This window comes from Falco cherrug, chromosome Z, assembly GCF_023634085.1.
Source record: "Falco cherrug isolate bFalChe1 chromosome Z, bFalChe1.pri, whole genome shotgun sequence".
Classification (NCBI taxonomy): domain Eukaryota; kingdom Metazoa; phylum Chordata; class Aves; order Falconiformes; family Falconidae; genus Falco; species Falco cherrug.
In genome coordinates, this window is record NC_073720.1 from 25094573 (window position 1) to 25110232 (window position 15660).

Below are 15660 nucleotides of genomic sequence, written 5' to 3' on the forward strand. Positions count from 1 at the left end.
TGGACCTGATGTCATAGGTGTGTCTTGGATCTGGTATTCACTTTCACCAGTGGGTTTTCCTGAGGCACTAATAAGTGATCCCTCAAATTAAAATACAAGATTAAACTGAACTGCTAACAAACATGCTGGTTGTTAGACCAGTCATCTAGCAGTATTAGTGCCATGCCTTCTTTAGCCCATCTCTAGTAAACAAAGAAACCTTGTGGCCTACACCTTTGGGCTGTGCCTGCCCTGAACTCCTTGATAGGCCTTAAGATGCAAGCAAGGCTAAGCATTGCAAATGGTTCAGCTAAGTGACTAGATCTATTAACGCTATTCCTTCCACACAGGTTTCCATCAGTCCCAGTTACCTGACTGGTCAAGGAATCAGTTGGAACATGCGTGCTGTACTAGTAGACTGGCTTGTGCAAGTACAGCTAAAATTGAAGCTCCAGCAGGAGACCTTGTACATGGCAGCTGGTATCACTGACTGCTTCCTGCAGGTGAGCGTCTCTTGCCAGTGTCAGGCAATGCTTTTCCCTAAACTAAAGCCCAGCAAGCACTCGTCAGCAACACCATACTTGGACAGACATGGTACCTATAACAAAATACAGCTGACCCACAAAGTACATTTGGTGTTGAATTGTATGCACCACATACCCTTCTCAGCTATGAGTAGTGACTTGATACATAAAAACTGCTCACTGCTCTCCCTAATGTATTCTCAAAGCCTTTCTAATACCTCTGCAGATGCCAACAGAGGCAACAGATGTGTAATTATTTTGAATATGCCAGTATGAGCATCTTGCCGTAGAATAAACCTTACATTGACTACACTGAAAAGCTGTGTTCTGATCCAAGTCATTCATGTAAATCTCTCCTGCTTCTTACTACAGGACAATATTGTTTCCACAAAGATATTGCAGCTGGTTGGTGTCACAGCTCTTTCATTGCCAGCAAATACAAAGAGTTGTTCCCCCCACACATTGGAGATTTTGCATATGTAACTGATTAACAGTTACACAAAGATCCAAATCTCTCAGATGGAGATGACAATCCTGCAAGCCCTGGACTTTGGTCTGGGTCGCTCTCTCCCTCCGCACTTCCTAAGGAGGGCTTCAAAGATTGCAGAGGTAGTGCTAAGAACCAGCTTTACTGTAGGCAGTATTTGGAAAATAGAATACTCTATTGTGACAGCTCATTAAAATGGCTCAAAGCTTTTGAGCACTGCAGCAGTTTAGCAACTGAGCCTGGTTGAGACCTGTCTCCCATGTAGAAATAGGCCTTGTTGCTCTGTTTTCAGTCACATGAGCCCAACCCACCCAAATCTAGAGTTAAAATGTCTGCCTGGTACTGCAGGTAACTGCTAGACTGCCATTGAAAACAGTGGTCCTAGATGATGAGCAGCATAAATACAGCTCAGAACTGCTGTGTGATTAAGCCACTTTAATTTTAAGTCTATAGCTCTAAACATATTCATTTGGGAAGTATTCCTGCCAAAAAGGCTTGACAGGATGTTCTTGCCTTTGAGATAACCAATACTCAATTCTTACTTAATGCAGGTGAACTTGGAACAACATATTCTGGCCAAGTACCTGATGGAGCTCTCCATTGTGGACTATGAAATGGTTAGTTTCCCTCAATCTGAGGCTGCCATAGCTGCTTACTGTTTAGTTCAGAAATCCTTCAGTGGATGCCAATGGGTAAGTCATGCTTGTGAGACCACCTTCTAGTTTAGGACTTGGTGCAGCTGTGCACCAGCTAAGAAGGCCACTCTGGGCCAAGTCCATGCCTCCTGCTTCCTTCGTGGTATCTCAGCATGTTCTTGTCTCCCCATGGCCCTTTGCAAGGGGGCAGCAGTAGGGCGGTAACTGTTAACCCTCCCCTGTGGGACAGGAGACCACAACTGCCCAAGCCCAACAGAAGACAAAGAAGCCGGTGTACTCAGATTGTTCTAGCAAGCTTGTCTAATGACTTCTTTTTCTTTCAGACATCAGCTCTGCAGTACCACATGTCTTATAATGAGGAAGACCTTCTCGCAGTTGGGCAATGCACAGCAAGGAATGTAATGCTTATGAATGTGGGCCTTACCAAGCAGATGGTAAGAATCTCACAGTTCAGGTGGGGACTATGTGTGGTTAAGTGCTGATACATGGCACTCTGAAGCTGGCTTAGCTGAGCCACTGCTGGCAGACTTGGATACGATCTGCTCCCTTGAGCAGACCTCTAACTTGCCAAAGTGGCGTGAGCCGGTCATGAACTGGTTTGGTGTGCTACGGTGGGCTTGGCCTGACTGCCAAGCCTCAGGTAAGCTGGAATCATGTAAGTTTATGAACAGGGTAAACTTAATGAAACTTACGTCTCTGCAGGCAATCAAGAACAAATATGCCAGCTGCATAAATTACAAGATGAGCACTGTTGGACAGCTGGACTCTTCCATCATACCGAATCTTGATCAACCTCTGATTTGAATGCTGCCTCTAATTCAATGAAACTACAGCATTTGAACTCAAGCACGATTATGTCGCTGTATGATGCCCCTGTACACAACCTGTCCTTTGTCCTGTGTTCAGGCTTCTTAAGAAAGTACTTCTTTTCACTTGCCACCTTTGTGGTAGTAAACTGCCTCCTGCAGCTGAGGCATCGCAGCGGCGCCTGTGAGCGATGCTGTCTGCTGTTAAGCTCTGGGTCTAGCCCAGGCGTGGCGGCTGGTCCTCCGGGCTCTGTGCAGGCCGGAGCGCCGGCACTGCGCTGACAGGGATAATGTCTGCCACAGCGGCCAAATTACGCGGGCTTTGCTCGCTCGGTTACTAATCAGAATATGCCGTCAGCTCGGCCCCCCTGGGCTCCCCGGAGTCACGCCCGGGAGGACGGGCTGCCTCGCTCCCATCTGCCCGCGGCACCCGCACGGCCCGCCACCGGGGGGCCCTGGGCGGGGACTAAGCTCGGCGGCTGACCAACGGCCCTCCGGCGGCCCCGCCCCCGGGTCGCGGGGGCTGCCGGGAGGCACCGCCCCACCGGACGGAAGCAGCGGCGCGCGGGCAGTTTGAAGGCGCAGCCATGGCGGCGTCGGGGCAGCTGAGCGGCGCGATGGGCAGCGTGGAGGACCAGGTGGATCCCTTCTTCCTGCTCTGGTCTGTGCCGGGGGCCCGGGGGGCGGTGGCGGGGCCGGGCCGGGCCGGCCTGGGCGCGCCCTCTGACCGCTGCGCCTCGGTTTCTGTTGCAGCCTGCGGGACCAGCTGAAGCAGCAGCTCATGGAGTGCGGCGTTGCGCTTCATGCCAGTAAGTTTATCCGTACTCTTAAGTCCCCCCGCGGCCCACCGCGCTCCCTCTTAACGTGATGTTACGGTAATAAGGCATGCGATGCGGCTAACACTCGTCTTCCAAAAAATTGTTTCTCAAAAGTGCTCGTTATAATAACGAAATGTTTTTCTTGGCTGAGCGTCTGGGCTGAACTCCGTTTTCTAGACGGCTCTTGAAGACCCGTTTGAATGCTTACAAAACTGCCGTGTGACTATTGCCTGCTGCCCCTTCTCCTCCCGGGTTTTCACTTCAGGCTCCTCTGACTCCTGGTGACGGTTTTGAGGAAACAGGCCTTTGGCAGAAACACTGACTGAAGGTGTTTCTTCCTGTTGCCGTTGTTTCCGTTACCTGAACCTTCTTCCACTGAACGAGCCGGTTGCACATATACAACAATGCTGTGAGACAGCTCTGGCATTTGTAAAAAGTGCTAAGTGGAAGCACTTAAATTAAAGCCTAATTATTTCTCTGATACAGTCAATTGATAACGGAGTCTCACTGGCAGTGGAAGAAATGATAAGGTGTGGAGGTAGAAATAAGAAATACCTTGAAAGTACAGCTATCAAACTCTTTATCCTCTGTAGATTGTGTTTAAGTCTCTGATGTCGTTTTTTTTGGTGACGTTCGTTCTTTGCAGGTCAGGGAAATCACCTTGGTGGTGCTACTGAAGGAAAGTTTATCACTTGGTATGTTATTGCATAACTTCAAACTTTGGATGTATTTGAAAGGGGAGAAGGGTTAAGAACTGAGCTCGTAAGTTCTCTTGTAGTTTACTCCTTAGTAAATCTCTGTATTAACAATCAGTACTTTGCCAAAGTCTGGTGAATAAAAAGGAAATTAAGATAAAATATGGGGAAGAAATATTTTACTCAGTCTTCTAATGTAGTTCTATATCTGATGTGGCTTCTAAATTTGCAGGCCTTCCTGTGATAACTAGAATTTCCTAATACAGTTCCACACGCTAAAATACCCCTGGCCTTAATAATTTGTGGTTTACAGGAAAAATTCTTTAGACATGTAGAGAGCAAGTTAAAAATGTGACATTGCTTTTGAATTTTTTGTTTTCTCCAACTGTTTGAGGTTGGTTGTTTGGTTTTTTTTCCTTTCAGTGCCCTGCAAGATTTGGAGGATGCAAAAGCTTCTTTCCTCAACAAGACATTAGCCCTGCAAAGGTAGAATTTTCTTCCTGTTTGTTTGGAGGTTCTCTGTTTGTTTGTGTGCACACATATACATGCGTGTGCACATATACATAATTCTGATTAAAATAGGATTTCAAAGTGCTACAGTGTGTTGCAAACATGAGAGATTTTAGTACCACTGAACAAGCAGAAATGCAGATGGAGATACCATAGAGAACAACGACAACAACAAAAAATCCAAGTTGAAACATGTAAACCCAAAGGTTCCTGCAAAACTGTGAAAGGCTGACTTCATAAATCTGTAAAAATATTTCTTGGCAGGATTTCACAAATGCATATGAAAAGGTGGAATCCGATAGGTGGTACACATCTCCTATGTTATATGGCTGTTCATTTGTATTTGCTCAGCTTCCCTTCTGCAGGCTCTGGGATTAATGGTGTCCAAGTATGTTTGGTAAGAGAAAAAGGAGTTGTCATTGTCAAATAATCACTGATGTACATTTCTTGTCCTGAGAGTTAAGCCTCATTAGTTAAGAAGTATGATACTGAAAAGGTACTGAGTATTTTATATACATAATTCCAATGTGAAATTGGACATAAATGGAACCTTGGAAATATTTTTCTGTTACTTGTCTAAATCTGCCTTAAGTTTCTTATCAGTTCTCATCAGTTGTGTGTTTCTTCTCCACTATCTGCTATGCAGGATCCAACTTACGACTGCCCTGAGAAACAAAATTAAGGAAAATGACAGTGGCTCACGGTAAGGTGTTCATAGGGGAAGCATAGCTGTACTTCACTGTACCTTTTTTTAAAGCCAGCTTTCTTCTAGATTTTACTGAATGACGTACCATCCACCTTTTAGCTAGAGCCAGCATGATCAGACCACTTATACCCTGCGTGGATTTATGTTTGGGCTCCAAATTAACCAAGCTTTGATTACAGCAATCACAACCTTTGATTCACTTATGAGAACTGTTACCTGCATTTATAATAGCTGGGCACATATTACAGGCTTGTGACAGAGCCTTGCCTCTGCTTTGCTGCCTTCATTAATTAAAGCTTAATGGCTTTGAAAAAGAACTGAAAGTTTCAAATGTTTTTAGAATTAGCTTTTCATATCCTGCCTAATATTAATGGGTGCACATGTATGAAGTGTTATATGAGAAACTTAATTTCTGTCAGAACTACAGCTGAAAACATTGCATCTCCAGGATGTCCCTGCCACACACCAGAATTCAGGAGCTGCAATTCTTTGCCATTCTCGGGTGACTAGGTTTCCTTGATACCTTCCAAGCTCTGTGATTTGAAATGTTATACAACCTTAACTGAAACATTAGGGAAACTGAGAGGGAAATAAGGACACTATTTGGCTCCTACAACAATACTTAGTATAATAACTGTAAAAAGAAAGGGTGCAGTTGTGTGTGGGGGTGGAATTTTTTTTTTGGTATAAAGGGAAATGGGGATTTTTTTGTGCAATCCACATAACCTTTATGCTGTTGACTCATATTAATTGTCTTAAGGTGTGCAACTGTGTTTCCTTCCTTAGAGTGATCACAGAAAATATATCCCACATACTGACACTCTGCAAGAAAATAATGGAATATCAAGAGGTAAGTGGCATTGTAGCTCCTGTTGCAGTTGTGCAGGTCTGCCAACCTCAGCACGGGCAGCAGAGCAATTTGAAAGGAACAGGATCGCACCAGCCATTTGAAGCTAAATGCGTGGCCAAAAGGTACAATTTCTACCGGTGTTAATTACTGAAATGATGACTTCAAGTGAGTATGTAAGAAAGTCTGCTTCTAGAGCTGCCCTTAACTGCTTTTGTGAATTGAATTGGCATCTTTCAATATTTTTGGAGCCAAGAGTCTGGGAAATATTTATTTTTTTTTCTCTTTTAGCAAGCACGTGAGAAGGAACAGAAATTGGCTGACATTAAAAGGAAAAGATTCTGTAAGTGTGTTAGCAGTACTGACTTTATATTGGAATTTTATCATTTGTATTTTAAAGTTCTTCTTGTAGCAATATTAATTTACATCTGAAGTAACTGTGAAATTCAACATAGTTACAAAACTTGTGAAAAGCATTGGAAGTACTGCAAAAATGACCTGGTGTGTTGTTTACTTGAGCATAAGACTGACACATTAGTATGACAGGTGCAAGAAGATACTCAGAGAGAATATGGTAGTGTTTTATTATTTAGTATAAGTTCCCCAGAAAACTACACAACATTTAGTAAAATTTAAATCAGTCCTACAACACCTAAATGATTTTTTTTTGTGTGTGTGTCAGACTGCACCTTTATAAAATGTTTGCAGACCAGGGGAGGGGATTTACTTACAAAGAACTCTAGTAATAGTATATATGTTGGTGTTCAGCAGGCTTGTTAGTGTGTCAAATTTAGATGTGAAGTCAATCTTCAGAACTTCATAAACTAAGTGTGTTTTTTGAATGTTTCTACTGCGCTATGACCAGGTTTGCCAACAGTTTTAACAACTATTGTTTGTTTCATGCATAGGAAGTGGTGTGTGTGTTGACAGTAATAAGCAAACACAATGAAATACCTGTCTTCATAAAAAAAATTAATATCCCTAGTATCTTTGGAAATAAGGGAAGGAATGCAGTGTCGGCATTCTTTCAAATGCTGTCCCTAATGGTTTTATCCAGACTAGGTTTCAAACTGTCCCTAAATGGTTTTATCCAGACGAGTTTTTAGTATGGTTTCCTATAAAAAACTAGTAATATTCACTGGGGCTGTCCATATGTTCCTTGTACAACTCTGGAATTTGTTTTTGATCAAATTTGAGAAGGGAGAAAGGGTCTTAAACACCTCTGATTATAAAAGTTGTGACAACCAAAGATGGGGTATAGGACAGATATTCAAGTTACAGTCCATGCCTGATGGAAATGCAGACAGGATACAAAGTACTTTGGTTCCCTGGTTGCTGCCAAAACCGAATCGATGTACTTTGATACCAGGTAAGCACAGTATGCATTGCCCCTTGTGTGAAAGGAGTATCTTGAGATATATTGGAGGGAGGGGATGGAGTGTGAGGTTAGGGTTATTGCCACAGAAGTGCCTTAGTTTTTTTCTCACAGACATCCATCTTTAGTTCTACTGCTCGCCTAACTACTTCTTAATACTTCATTTTCCTAATAATGGAACAGCACTAAAAGAAGCCGCAAGACAGAAACTACTGCAAATTCAAAGCACGATGAAAAACCGAAAGGAGACACAATCAAGTATGGAAGCAAACAAAACCCTGGAGAAGATGTTTAAAAAATTACAAAAAGAAAGGCAGTTGACTTCAGTAATTCAAAATGTATTCCAGGTAATATGTTGTAGCTTTTAGAAGCAAGTTTGCAGGTTTGCATTAGTCAGAATAACATAGAGTATGGTAAATGTAACTTCAAACAAAACTGTTTTCTAAAAACTTTAAGTAACAGCGACAATAGACAAGCTGCTGCTATGTGAAAGAAAAACGTTAATGCTTTGAGAGCTAAAACAGTGAAATTGTCAGAAAGTTCTTCAGAATAATTATTTACAGAATTTAGAGACAGTTTGTCAATCTATCTTTAATTCTTTGTTTCCTTAAAGATACACAAATAATGCATTTTCTTGGTGAATGTGTTTCCTTGCATGGAGTGTCACCCCTACACCACCCCACCCCCACCCCCCCCAAATCGGTTTGTGCATCTCATGTTTAGGAAAAATAAGTAGATCTTAATCCCACGATACCAGTGAGCCAGACTGCTGCTCCTCAGTCTGCCCCTTCTGACCACATGCACACCTCTGCTTGTGTCACCCACCGCAGCCTTGTGAAAGACTTGGCCTGCAGCCACAGCCAGTGTCCAAATACTTTCAGCAGCGTAGCTTTTGACCTTTTGGTTACCCACGTATTTAGATGCCACTAGGCAGCCTGTACCCATGCAGCTGGCTGGCAGGTCATCCGGAGTGTGGAGCCCTGCAAAGTGAGGAGGAAAACCTCATGATTTGGGATAGCGTGGGTGGGCCTCCTGCAGCATCCTGTGTTGGGAGTGGTTCTACTACAGGTCACGTATGCTATGCTACAGTCTGGTACTCTGCCTCTCACTGTGAGATCTCTCTTGGCTTCCTTTGCCTGGCCTCACAGGTCAGTGACTTAAGTACAAAGATGGGAGGCAGAGTGAATGCTAAACTGTAATTGCAGCACTCTTGAATTTATCTGCAATCAGGTTATAAAATCCCAGTTAAGTGCGCACAAAGCCGATGTAAAAAATTTAGACTGGGGAAAAGAGAATATATTGGAGGGCTTCAGATAGAAGACAGGATATAACCGTGCTGTGAATTTGGGTGATTGGAAGAATTTCAAAGATGGAGTATCACATGTTTTTCTATTGCAATGCTATGTCTACTAGTTTGCATCGATAACAATGTTGCATCTCAAATTGAGAATGAGAATTTAAACGTTTTAAGTGGGGTTTAGATTGGATTCCTACTGTTATCTGGGATACAAAACCTAGGAATGGGTTTGTGTTCCTGAAATCTTCTGAACCACAAGTAGAGCAAATCTTCTTTGACAACATGTAATAATTTCCATTTTCAATCCAGAATGGCAGGGCGAGAATATTAACTGTGTTATCTTGTGCTTGAGGCAAACTTTATTTCTTGTGTTTAAAGAACAAACAAACAAAATTCCTCTAAAATCCTATGTTTAAAATAGGGATGGTGTACAAGGTCCTCTAGGAAATGCAAAGCACTGCTTTTTTTTCCCTACATGTTGACAATAGGTTTTAAAACCATACTTCCCTTTCTCCTCTCCCCTCATCCCACTTACTCCAAAGACTGCTGTGAATTTTAAGAGTGTGCAAATTAAAAGTTAAAGATCAGAAAAATTTGAGATATTTTACTAGGAATAATTCTTTTTAAAGGCTTTGTTTAACCAATACTCTTTTTTTCTTAGGGTATCATAATTGGAAGCAAAGTTAACTGGGCAGAAGATCCATCTTTAAAAGCAATTGTTCTACAGCTTGAAAAAAATGTTGAATTTATGTGAGTCAGGAGAAATGTGTTTTGCATAGTGCATGTCACTGATGTACTAAACTTGATAGATTACTATGCATAAATAAAGTATAGTTTAAGAATTTGAAAATTTAACCTTTCTGGAGGTTGTGGCTCTCTAGAAACGTAGAACGCACGCACATAGTGTAGCTGCTGAAATTGCCTGAAGAGCCACTTAATAGCTGTCCCATCCCAAGCGCTCATCCCCTCCTGAAAGGCAGCGGTAACACAAGAAATAGTAATAGTAATCTATATATTTCAAGCATTTATGTAAAGGTGGGCTTCAGCTAAGGCTTTGCTGTTTCTGCCCTGTTCCCCAGGGCAGCAGCTGCAGGCTTTTCTAATGGGTCTTGGTGGGGGGGGGGGGCGTCTGCTTGTTTAATGGAAACATTTTATCGAATGTTCAACACTGCGAATTTTGCACTCTTTTCTGTAGCAGCTGTTTGTGACCCTGCTTGACAACTGCATTTTATGTTTGAACAAAATCGATGGTATCACAGCACGTAACATATTAACATAGTCTTGCTTTTCGCCTGGTGACATAGTAAACCGTTTTCAAAAGGTGGATGTGGCTTGCCTTAATCGAATAGGAATTAAATGTGAGAACTTCCTGAAGTGTTTCGGGGTTTTTGTTGGCTTGTGCGTAACGCGCCGCCCGGCCGGCGCCGCCCCGCCTTCCCTCGCCGGGCCGGCCCTGCCGCCCTTGCGCGGCCGCACGTCGCGGTGGGCGGGGCCGTGCCCTCGGCGGGCGGGGCCCGTTGCTGCCCCTGAGGCGCGGGACGCGGCGGCGGGGGGTCACCATGGGCAGTAAGATGGCGGCCGCCACGAGGGTCGTTCAGGTAACGGCGCTCGGCGTGCGGCCTGGGGAGCGGGGGGCCGAGGCCGGGAGCCTGGCTCGGGCGGCGGGCTGGCCTGGCGCGCCGAGGCCTGAGGCGGCCGGGCCTGAGGCGCCGCCGGGTAGGCCGGTGTCCTTGGCGCGGGGGGGGAGGCGTGCGGGGGGGGCCCGCCGGTACCGGCGGTGGTCTTGGGCCGGTGCCTGGTTCCCCGTGCGAAGGGCGCCTCCGGGCAGCCCGCACCCTTCCGTGCGCTATGCAGGGCGGGGGGCGCTAGCTGGCCGCGCCTTCCCAAGCTCTCTTCCTTCAAGGTGAAGGTGAGACGTGGAGTCATCTTCAGAAGGCGTCTTTCAGGAATAAGCAGTGTGGCTTCGGCTACTAGGCTTCGTAGTTCGTCGGGTTTTCTTAACAGAACTAGTCGGTCCTGCCCAGCCAGGTGAACAAATACAAAGCAAAATAAAAACGGGTTCTCCTGGGATCATTTAAGTGGCTCACTGGTTCAGCAGACAGCCCTTTGGGTCGATACAGTTCCAAGTACATTCCTGTACAGTCAGAGCGCAGCTAGCAATTCCGTGTGCTAAACCTTTATAATTGCGTTTCCGTGGCTGTCGCTGCATGCACACACAGGCTGCGGTGAGGGAAGGAAGGGAATGCGCGTTCCTGGCATTAGTTGTATTCGTTGTATGTTTTGAAGGTAACGTGTGTCTAGAAGTACATCTTACTCTCTCTGTTTCTCCTGCTACCTTGCCTTTTTCTAGGTAGTCAAGCCACATACTCCGTTAATTAAGTTCCCAGACAGAAAAGGTAGTCCCAGACCTAAAAGTAAGTATTTCATCTATAGAGACAACTTGCACCACATTTCTTAGTGTTAACTGTTTTATTTAAGAAACCAGCATGCAATTTTTCTGTTTCAGCTATGCAACTCGGCTGATTTTGAGCAGGGTTTCTGAAACACAGTTGTTTTAGTTTGAAGGCAGTTCCTTGACTCTTCCTTTTCAGACTCTGCGCAACTGTGGAAATACACATAATATATGCATGTCTTTATTTCTTGGTCAAGGCAGATTCACAAAGATTTCTGGTGTAAGTCCCATTTTTTCCAGATACTACTATGTGTGTGAAATGATTGTGCCCAAGTCAGTGTGAAGGAACTTTAGGTATTCAGTGATATTTGCAGAAATTACTGCATTTTCCTCATCTCTTCTTAGTTGGAGTCTGCAATGTCGATGGTATTTAAAACCATGATTATAGCTGGGAGAGCCACCCCACTGTACATTTTAAGAAGTATTTTGTTGTGTTACTAATTAATGCTGCGAAAAAATTAATTTCATTGCAATCTTTGGCATGAATTTTTATACTTATATCTGCGTTGATATTTATAGGATTCCCAATATTGTTACATTTAAACATCAAAGTTGTATGAGCAGTATGTTGGTTTAATACTGCTTTTGAGTCAACAAAGCATTTGAAATTAAAGTAGATGTCTTAAGCTTTTTTATGTTATTCTCACTTCTTTAGAAATTATACCATACCACATTATTTGACACAGCATTTTTGTGTTTGTGATTTAGCTTTGAGTTTACTTTATTCATTAACATTACAAAGTATCTACAGTGCACATCAGTGCCACTTCAGACTTACCTGTGAACTCTTCAGGAGCTATTTTCTGTGATAACTTTCTGTCAGAATTGTGTGCACAGTTGTACACAGTTCAGCCAAATGCACCACCTCTCATGCCAGGGAACTGCTTTCTCGAAGCCTTGAAAACATGTTACCTCTTGTTTATCTCTGCATCAGAAGATTTTTGTGACAGTATCTTTGAAGTATGTTAGACTTTTCTACCTTAATCAGGTTCTGTCATCTCATTAGTAAATTGCAATCTACCTCATCTTGCTTGAATGCTATAGCAATAACTACATTTCACTATACCAGGCTGTTGCTTCTATGTAGTAGCCCAGCAGAGCTCTGTAGATCAAGACTAAACTTGTAGGGACGTGGGTGCCAAATTCTTTTACCGTATTACTACTACCGTATTACTACTGCAACATGATGATCTCGAAGCAACAGCAGTATTAAGTCTGGCACTTCTGAATCTTGACCTCTGATGTTTTTAACTGGATAATGCATGCACTCCAACTACACTTCAGAGTGAAACTACAATACAGGAAAATCCTTGGCAGATCTCTAGACATTTTTGCGGTGTGTGAAACAAACTTGGAGAAACTGATTCTTGTTTTTTTCTTATATAAGGTGTGATAGGTACTTTGCCCCCTGTTCAGAATATGCTCCTTCTGATGGGCTCTATTCCCCCTTGCTGTTTTTGGGCCCTCCTGTTGTTCCTGAACCACCTGATCAACTTGGAGCTTTCAGATACAATCCTCTGAGAACTTCTGAATATGCCTCTCAATAGTGGCTTTCCCACGCCCCCACCCCCAATATATAGTGGTCTGATCACATTGCTGCAGGTGTTTTGATGTCCCAGTCCTGTTACTGACCCAGACTTGCTATGGCTAAAACTGGCTCCTCTCCTTTGTCCTTACTGGTCTTGTTGGAGGCAGAAGGGAGAGAGGCAGGCAGTGCTGCTGTGTTGTAACTCCTCGCATTCTTTGACTCATCCAGTCTTGATGCTGCTTATTTTGAAATTATATAGTCCCTCCATCCCAGCTGTTTAAATGTTGCATTTGTCTTGCTCATTTTTCAGGAGCACTGAGAGGGACTTCCTGTGGAAGTCGTTCTGCTTCATCACGTGCTTTAACCTTGTATACAGAGGTCTGAGTGCTTGTAAAGTAACCATTGTTGTGAGACTCTGTCCTGCCTGCTGGGGTGATTGTGTACTTCCACTGTAAAATCAGCCATGGTGGGACAGATCTAAGTTCAGAATGCTGACTTTGACAGTGTGGCCCTTCTGTCATCTCTCCTGTCCTCAGAGTCAAGGCAACTTCTCCAATGTGAATTCCTTAAGCCTAGCTCCTGACCCTCACCTGTGAAGTACTTCAGGCGCTTCTTGGTCTCTGTGTTTCGTTAACATTGATTGCTGATGCCTGATACTTGGTGGTCATTCTGCACATTATTAACAAAATTTGATACAATGCCTTTTTGTAATGTTAAAAATGGGTACAGCACTGCATTGCGTGTTGTGGCGTGTCATAGTTGCAAGCTTTATCTTTCTGTAAGGCTCCCACCTTTTTTTCACGTGTCTGTCTTTACAGTCACAGTAAACAAAAAGCATCATCTTAGGTGGACTGGTTTTTTATCTTGCGTAGTTGCCTCCACACACAAATGTATGATACTTTATGTATTTTTTGTATGTACAGCTGCCCAGTGAAAAAGCCTTTGTTAGGATATATGCTGACTTATCCTCTGTCTATACATCAATATTTTTGCCACTCAAACATGCTTGCTTTTACTGTCATAATTTTTCACTGTGCTCTTGATACATATAATTATAGTAAAGACAGGTTGTGAGAAGTAGAGTGTCTTAATTATTCTAAGTGTTTGTTATAACGAAAAAAAATTGTCAACAGCTGGTAACTTCTGTTGGCTGCTTATTAATTAATTTTACAGTCCTGTTACATTTCTGTAAACGGTTTTGCAATCTGTGTTTCAGTACAGGAATCTCTACAAGCGGGTGTGCCATCTCTCCATGCTTCAAAAGCACAGGAGTCTGTAGGAGGCAGCTCTCTGGGCTTTCAAAATATGGCACTTGTTAGTAGAGTAAAAGGTACACCAGACACTTCTGAATTAGCGAGAACCTTGCCTCAGAAATACAGAAGGAAACTTATGTCAGATGAAGAGATTGAATTTATTCAAGTAAGTTTCATTTATTGGTGTGTATTGTCTGTATTTACCCAGCATCTGGCTTATTTCTACACATGCTTCGAACTTTCAGATACGCTAGTACGTTGTGATTCTTGGTAAGTGCCTGCTCTGAGCTTTCGTGGCTTTCATGCACAATACCCAAGCTACAAATTCTTAATGCAGAAGGAACCCAACTCTTGACTAATTAGTGCTTTGTGGTATTGCTGATTAGAGAGAGATGGACTTAGAACAGACATGCAGATAGCTATCGATAGTCGTAACCTATGTTAATCACTGCCACTACCTATTTTGTAACAGCTGTATAATGTGTAATTTGAATGTGCTGGACCCGAATACAGGAGTCAATTCTTAGACCAGCGAACGTTATTACCAGGTGATTGAAGTCCAAAATATTTCTCAAACTACTTTTTATAAGTTATTTTGTAAGTTAAATCTTGTATTTCTTGTAGCGGAAACATTTTATTAAACTTCATCTAAATATTTTCTGCAATATTTTCAAATACAGCATTGTACATGAAAGGCAAGAAATGCCTGCTTTTCTTCTGTAACAATTCTTGGTTGTAAACACTGATGCCTAAAAAGGGAGAAGGAATGAACTGTGAAGAACGTGTGAGATAGTTGTGAGTTTGAAATGAAAAGACACTTGCATACGTTTGTTAAATGAGAAGGACACCTACAGTGTAATCATGTTAGTAGAGGAAATCAGTTTTCCTGCACGTATGTGGGTAGGGTATTATAATTAGAAATAAATTGGGTTCTTTCCCATAGTAATACACTTCTTGACCTCTAGCACAGATTTTCTGACAGTGAGATAAGTTGTAAAATAATTTGGTTGGGAAAATAATGAATTGAATTCTCATAAAGATTGCAGTGGCTCACCTTGGCCTTGTTTTTAACTGTGCACTTTAGAATTATTTCCACTGCCTAAATTACAAAAGTTATCTTCACTACTACCGTGTTTGTCAGACCTCTCTAAATTGAGTAAAGAGTTGGGTTTCTCTAGAGTGGGAGAAGTGGAAGCAGCTGTAATTGTTGGTTGCGTGTGTTGATCTTATTGTATTCTCCCCTGAAAAAAATGGAGCTGTTACTGGTAGATGCTAATATTTGACACTCTGTGCATGTTCTTACATAAAAACAAAATGTATAAATCAAAACTAGAACTCTGTCAGTTAGTCTATACTAGTGCAAAAGAAGATTTTATCTGCATTTCCCATGCTAACATACTTAACTGTCCGCTTTTCTTTTGCAGCGTGGAGGTCCAGAATAGGTATGGAAGATAGTTTGTTGGCCACTGTTGGAAGAATGAAGTATTGTATTCACAATAAAGGCATTTCCTTAATATTAAAAGTTATTGTATACTAATAGCTTCAATAAAAACCTGTATGAAGGGTGAGACGGCTGACACAACACACTATGTATTGATTTGTGATTGAAGTATTTTCTGTTGATGGCTAACTAGCAACTGAATGTATTTGGTGTCCACGCCATTAAAATATTTTTCTAATTAGCTGCTTGCAAACGACCATTGAGTCATTTTATTTTTCTACTTTAA

At 42.6% G+C, this 15660-nt stretch overlaps 3 protein-coding genes across 3 annotated transcripts; all 3 read left to right on the forward strand.

Moving 5' to 3' along the window:
- The first annotated feature begins 327 nt into the window (after positions 1-327).
- On the forward strand, positions 328-2959 carry CCNB1 (cyclin B1). Its single transcript, XM_055699689.1, has 4 exons — positions 328-482; positions 1542-1607; positions 1970-2080; positions 2349-2959. The coding sequence occupies exons 1-4, from the start codon at positions 378-380 to the stop codon at positions 2448-2450; spliced, it is 384 nt and encodes a 127-aa protein (XP_055555664.1). The 5' UTR covers positions 328-377; the 3' UTR covers positions 2451-2959.
- Positions 2960-2961: 2 nt separating this feature from the next.
- CENPH (centromere protein H) lies at positions 2962-10070 on the forward strand. The gene is made up of 9 exons (XM_014281246.3): positions 2962-3113; positions 3206-3261; positions 3917-3965; positions 4389-4451; positions 5122-5178; positions 5968-6031; positions 6320-6371; positions 7587-7750; positions 9362-10070. Exons 1-9 carry the CDS (start codon positions 3040-3042, stop codon positions 9452-9454), a joined length of 672 nt encoding a protein of 223 aa, XP_014136721.2. The 5' UTR covers positions 2962-3039; the 3' UTR covers positions 9455-10070.
- Positions 10071-10152: 82 nt separating this feature from the next.
- On the forward strand, positions 10153-15628 carry MRPS36 (mitochondrial ribosomal protein S36). The gene is made up of 4 exons (XM_055699629.1): positions 10153-10298; positions 11051-11114; positions 13897-14099; positions 15358-15628. Exons 1-4 carry the CDS (start codon positions 10260-10262, stop codon positions 15373-15375), a joined length of 324 nt encoding a protein of 107 aa, XP_055555604.1. The 5' UTR covers positions 10153-10259; the 3' UTR covers positions 15376-15628.
- Positions 15629-15660: the final 32 nt, after the last annotated feature.

Bases quoted from the DNA above. Each gene is read 5' to 3' on its own strand.
- CCNB1 (XM_055699689.1), top strand. From the start codon at position 378: ATGCGTGCTGTACTAGTAGACTGGCTTGTGCAAGTACAGCTAAAATTG. The intron at 483-1,541 runs GTGAGCGTCTCT...TACTTAATGCAG, and splicing joins TCACTGACTGCTTCCTGCAG to GTGAACTTGGAACAACATAT. The intron at 1,608-1,969 runs GTTAGTTTCCCT...TTTTTCTTTCAG, and splicing joins CCATTGTGGACTATGAAATG to ACATCAGCTCTGCAGTACCA.
- CENPH (XM_014281246.3), top strand. From the start codon at position 3,040: ATGGCGGCGTCGGGGCAGCTGAGCGGCGCGATGGGCAGCGTGGAGGAC. The intron at 3,966-4,388 runs GTATGTTATTGC...TTTTCCTTTCAG, and splicing joins GAAGGAAAGTTTATCACTTG to TGCCCTGCAAGATTTGGAGG. The intron at 6,372-7,586 runs GTAAGTGTGTTA...ATAATGGAACAG, and splicing joins CATTAAAAGGAAAAGATTCT to CACTAAAAGAAGCCGCAAGA.
- MRPS36 (XM_055699629.1), top strand. From the start codon at position 10,260: ATGGGCAGTAAGATGGCGGCCGCCACGAGGGTCGTTCAG. The intron at 10,299-11,050 runs GTAACGGCGCTC...GCCTTTTTCTAG, and splicing joins CCGCCACGAGGGTCGTTCAG to GTAGTCAAGCCACATACTCC. The intron at 11,115-13,896 runs GTAAGTATTTCA...TCTGTGTTTCAG, and splicing joins AGGTAGTCCCAGACCTAAAA to TACAGGAATCTCTACAAGCG.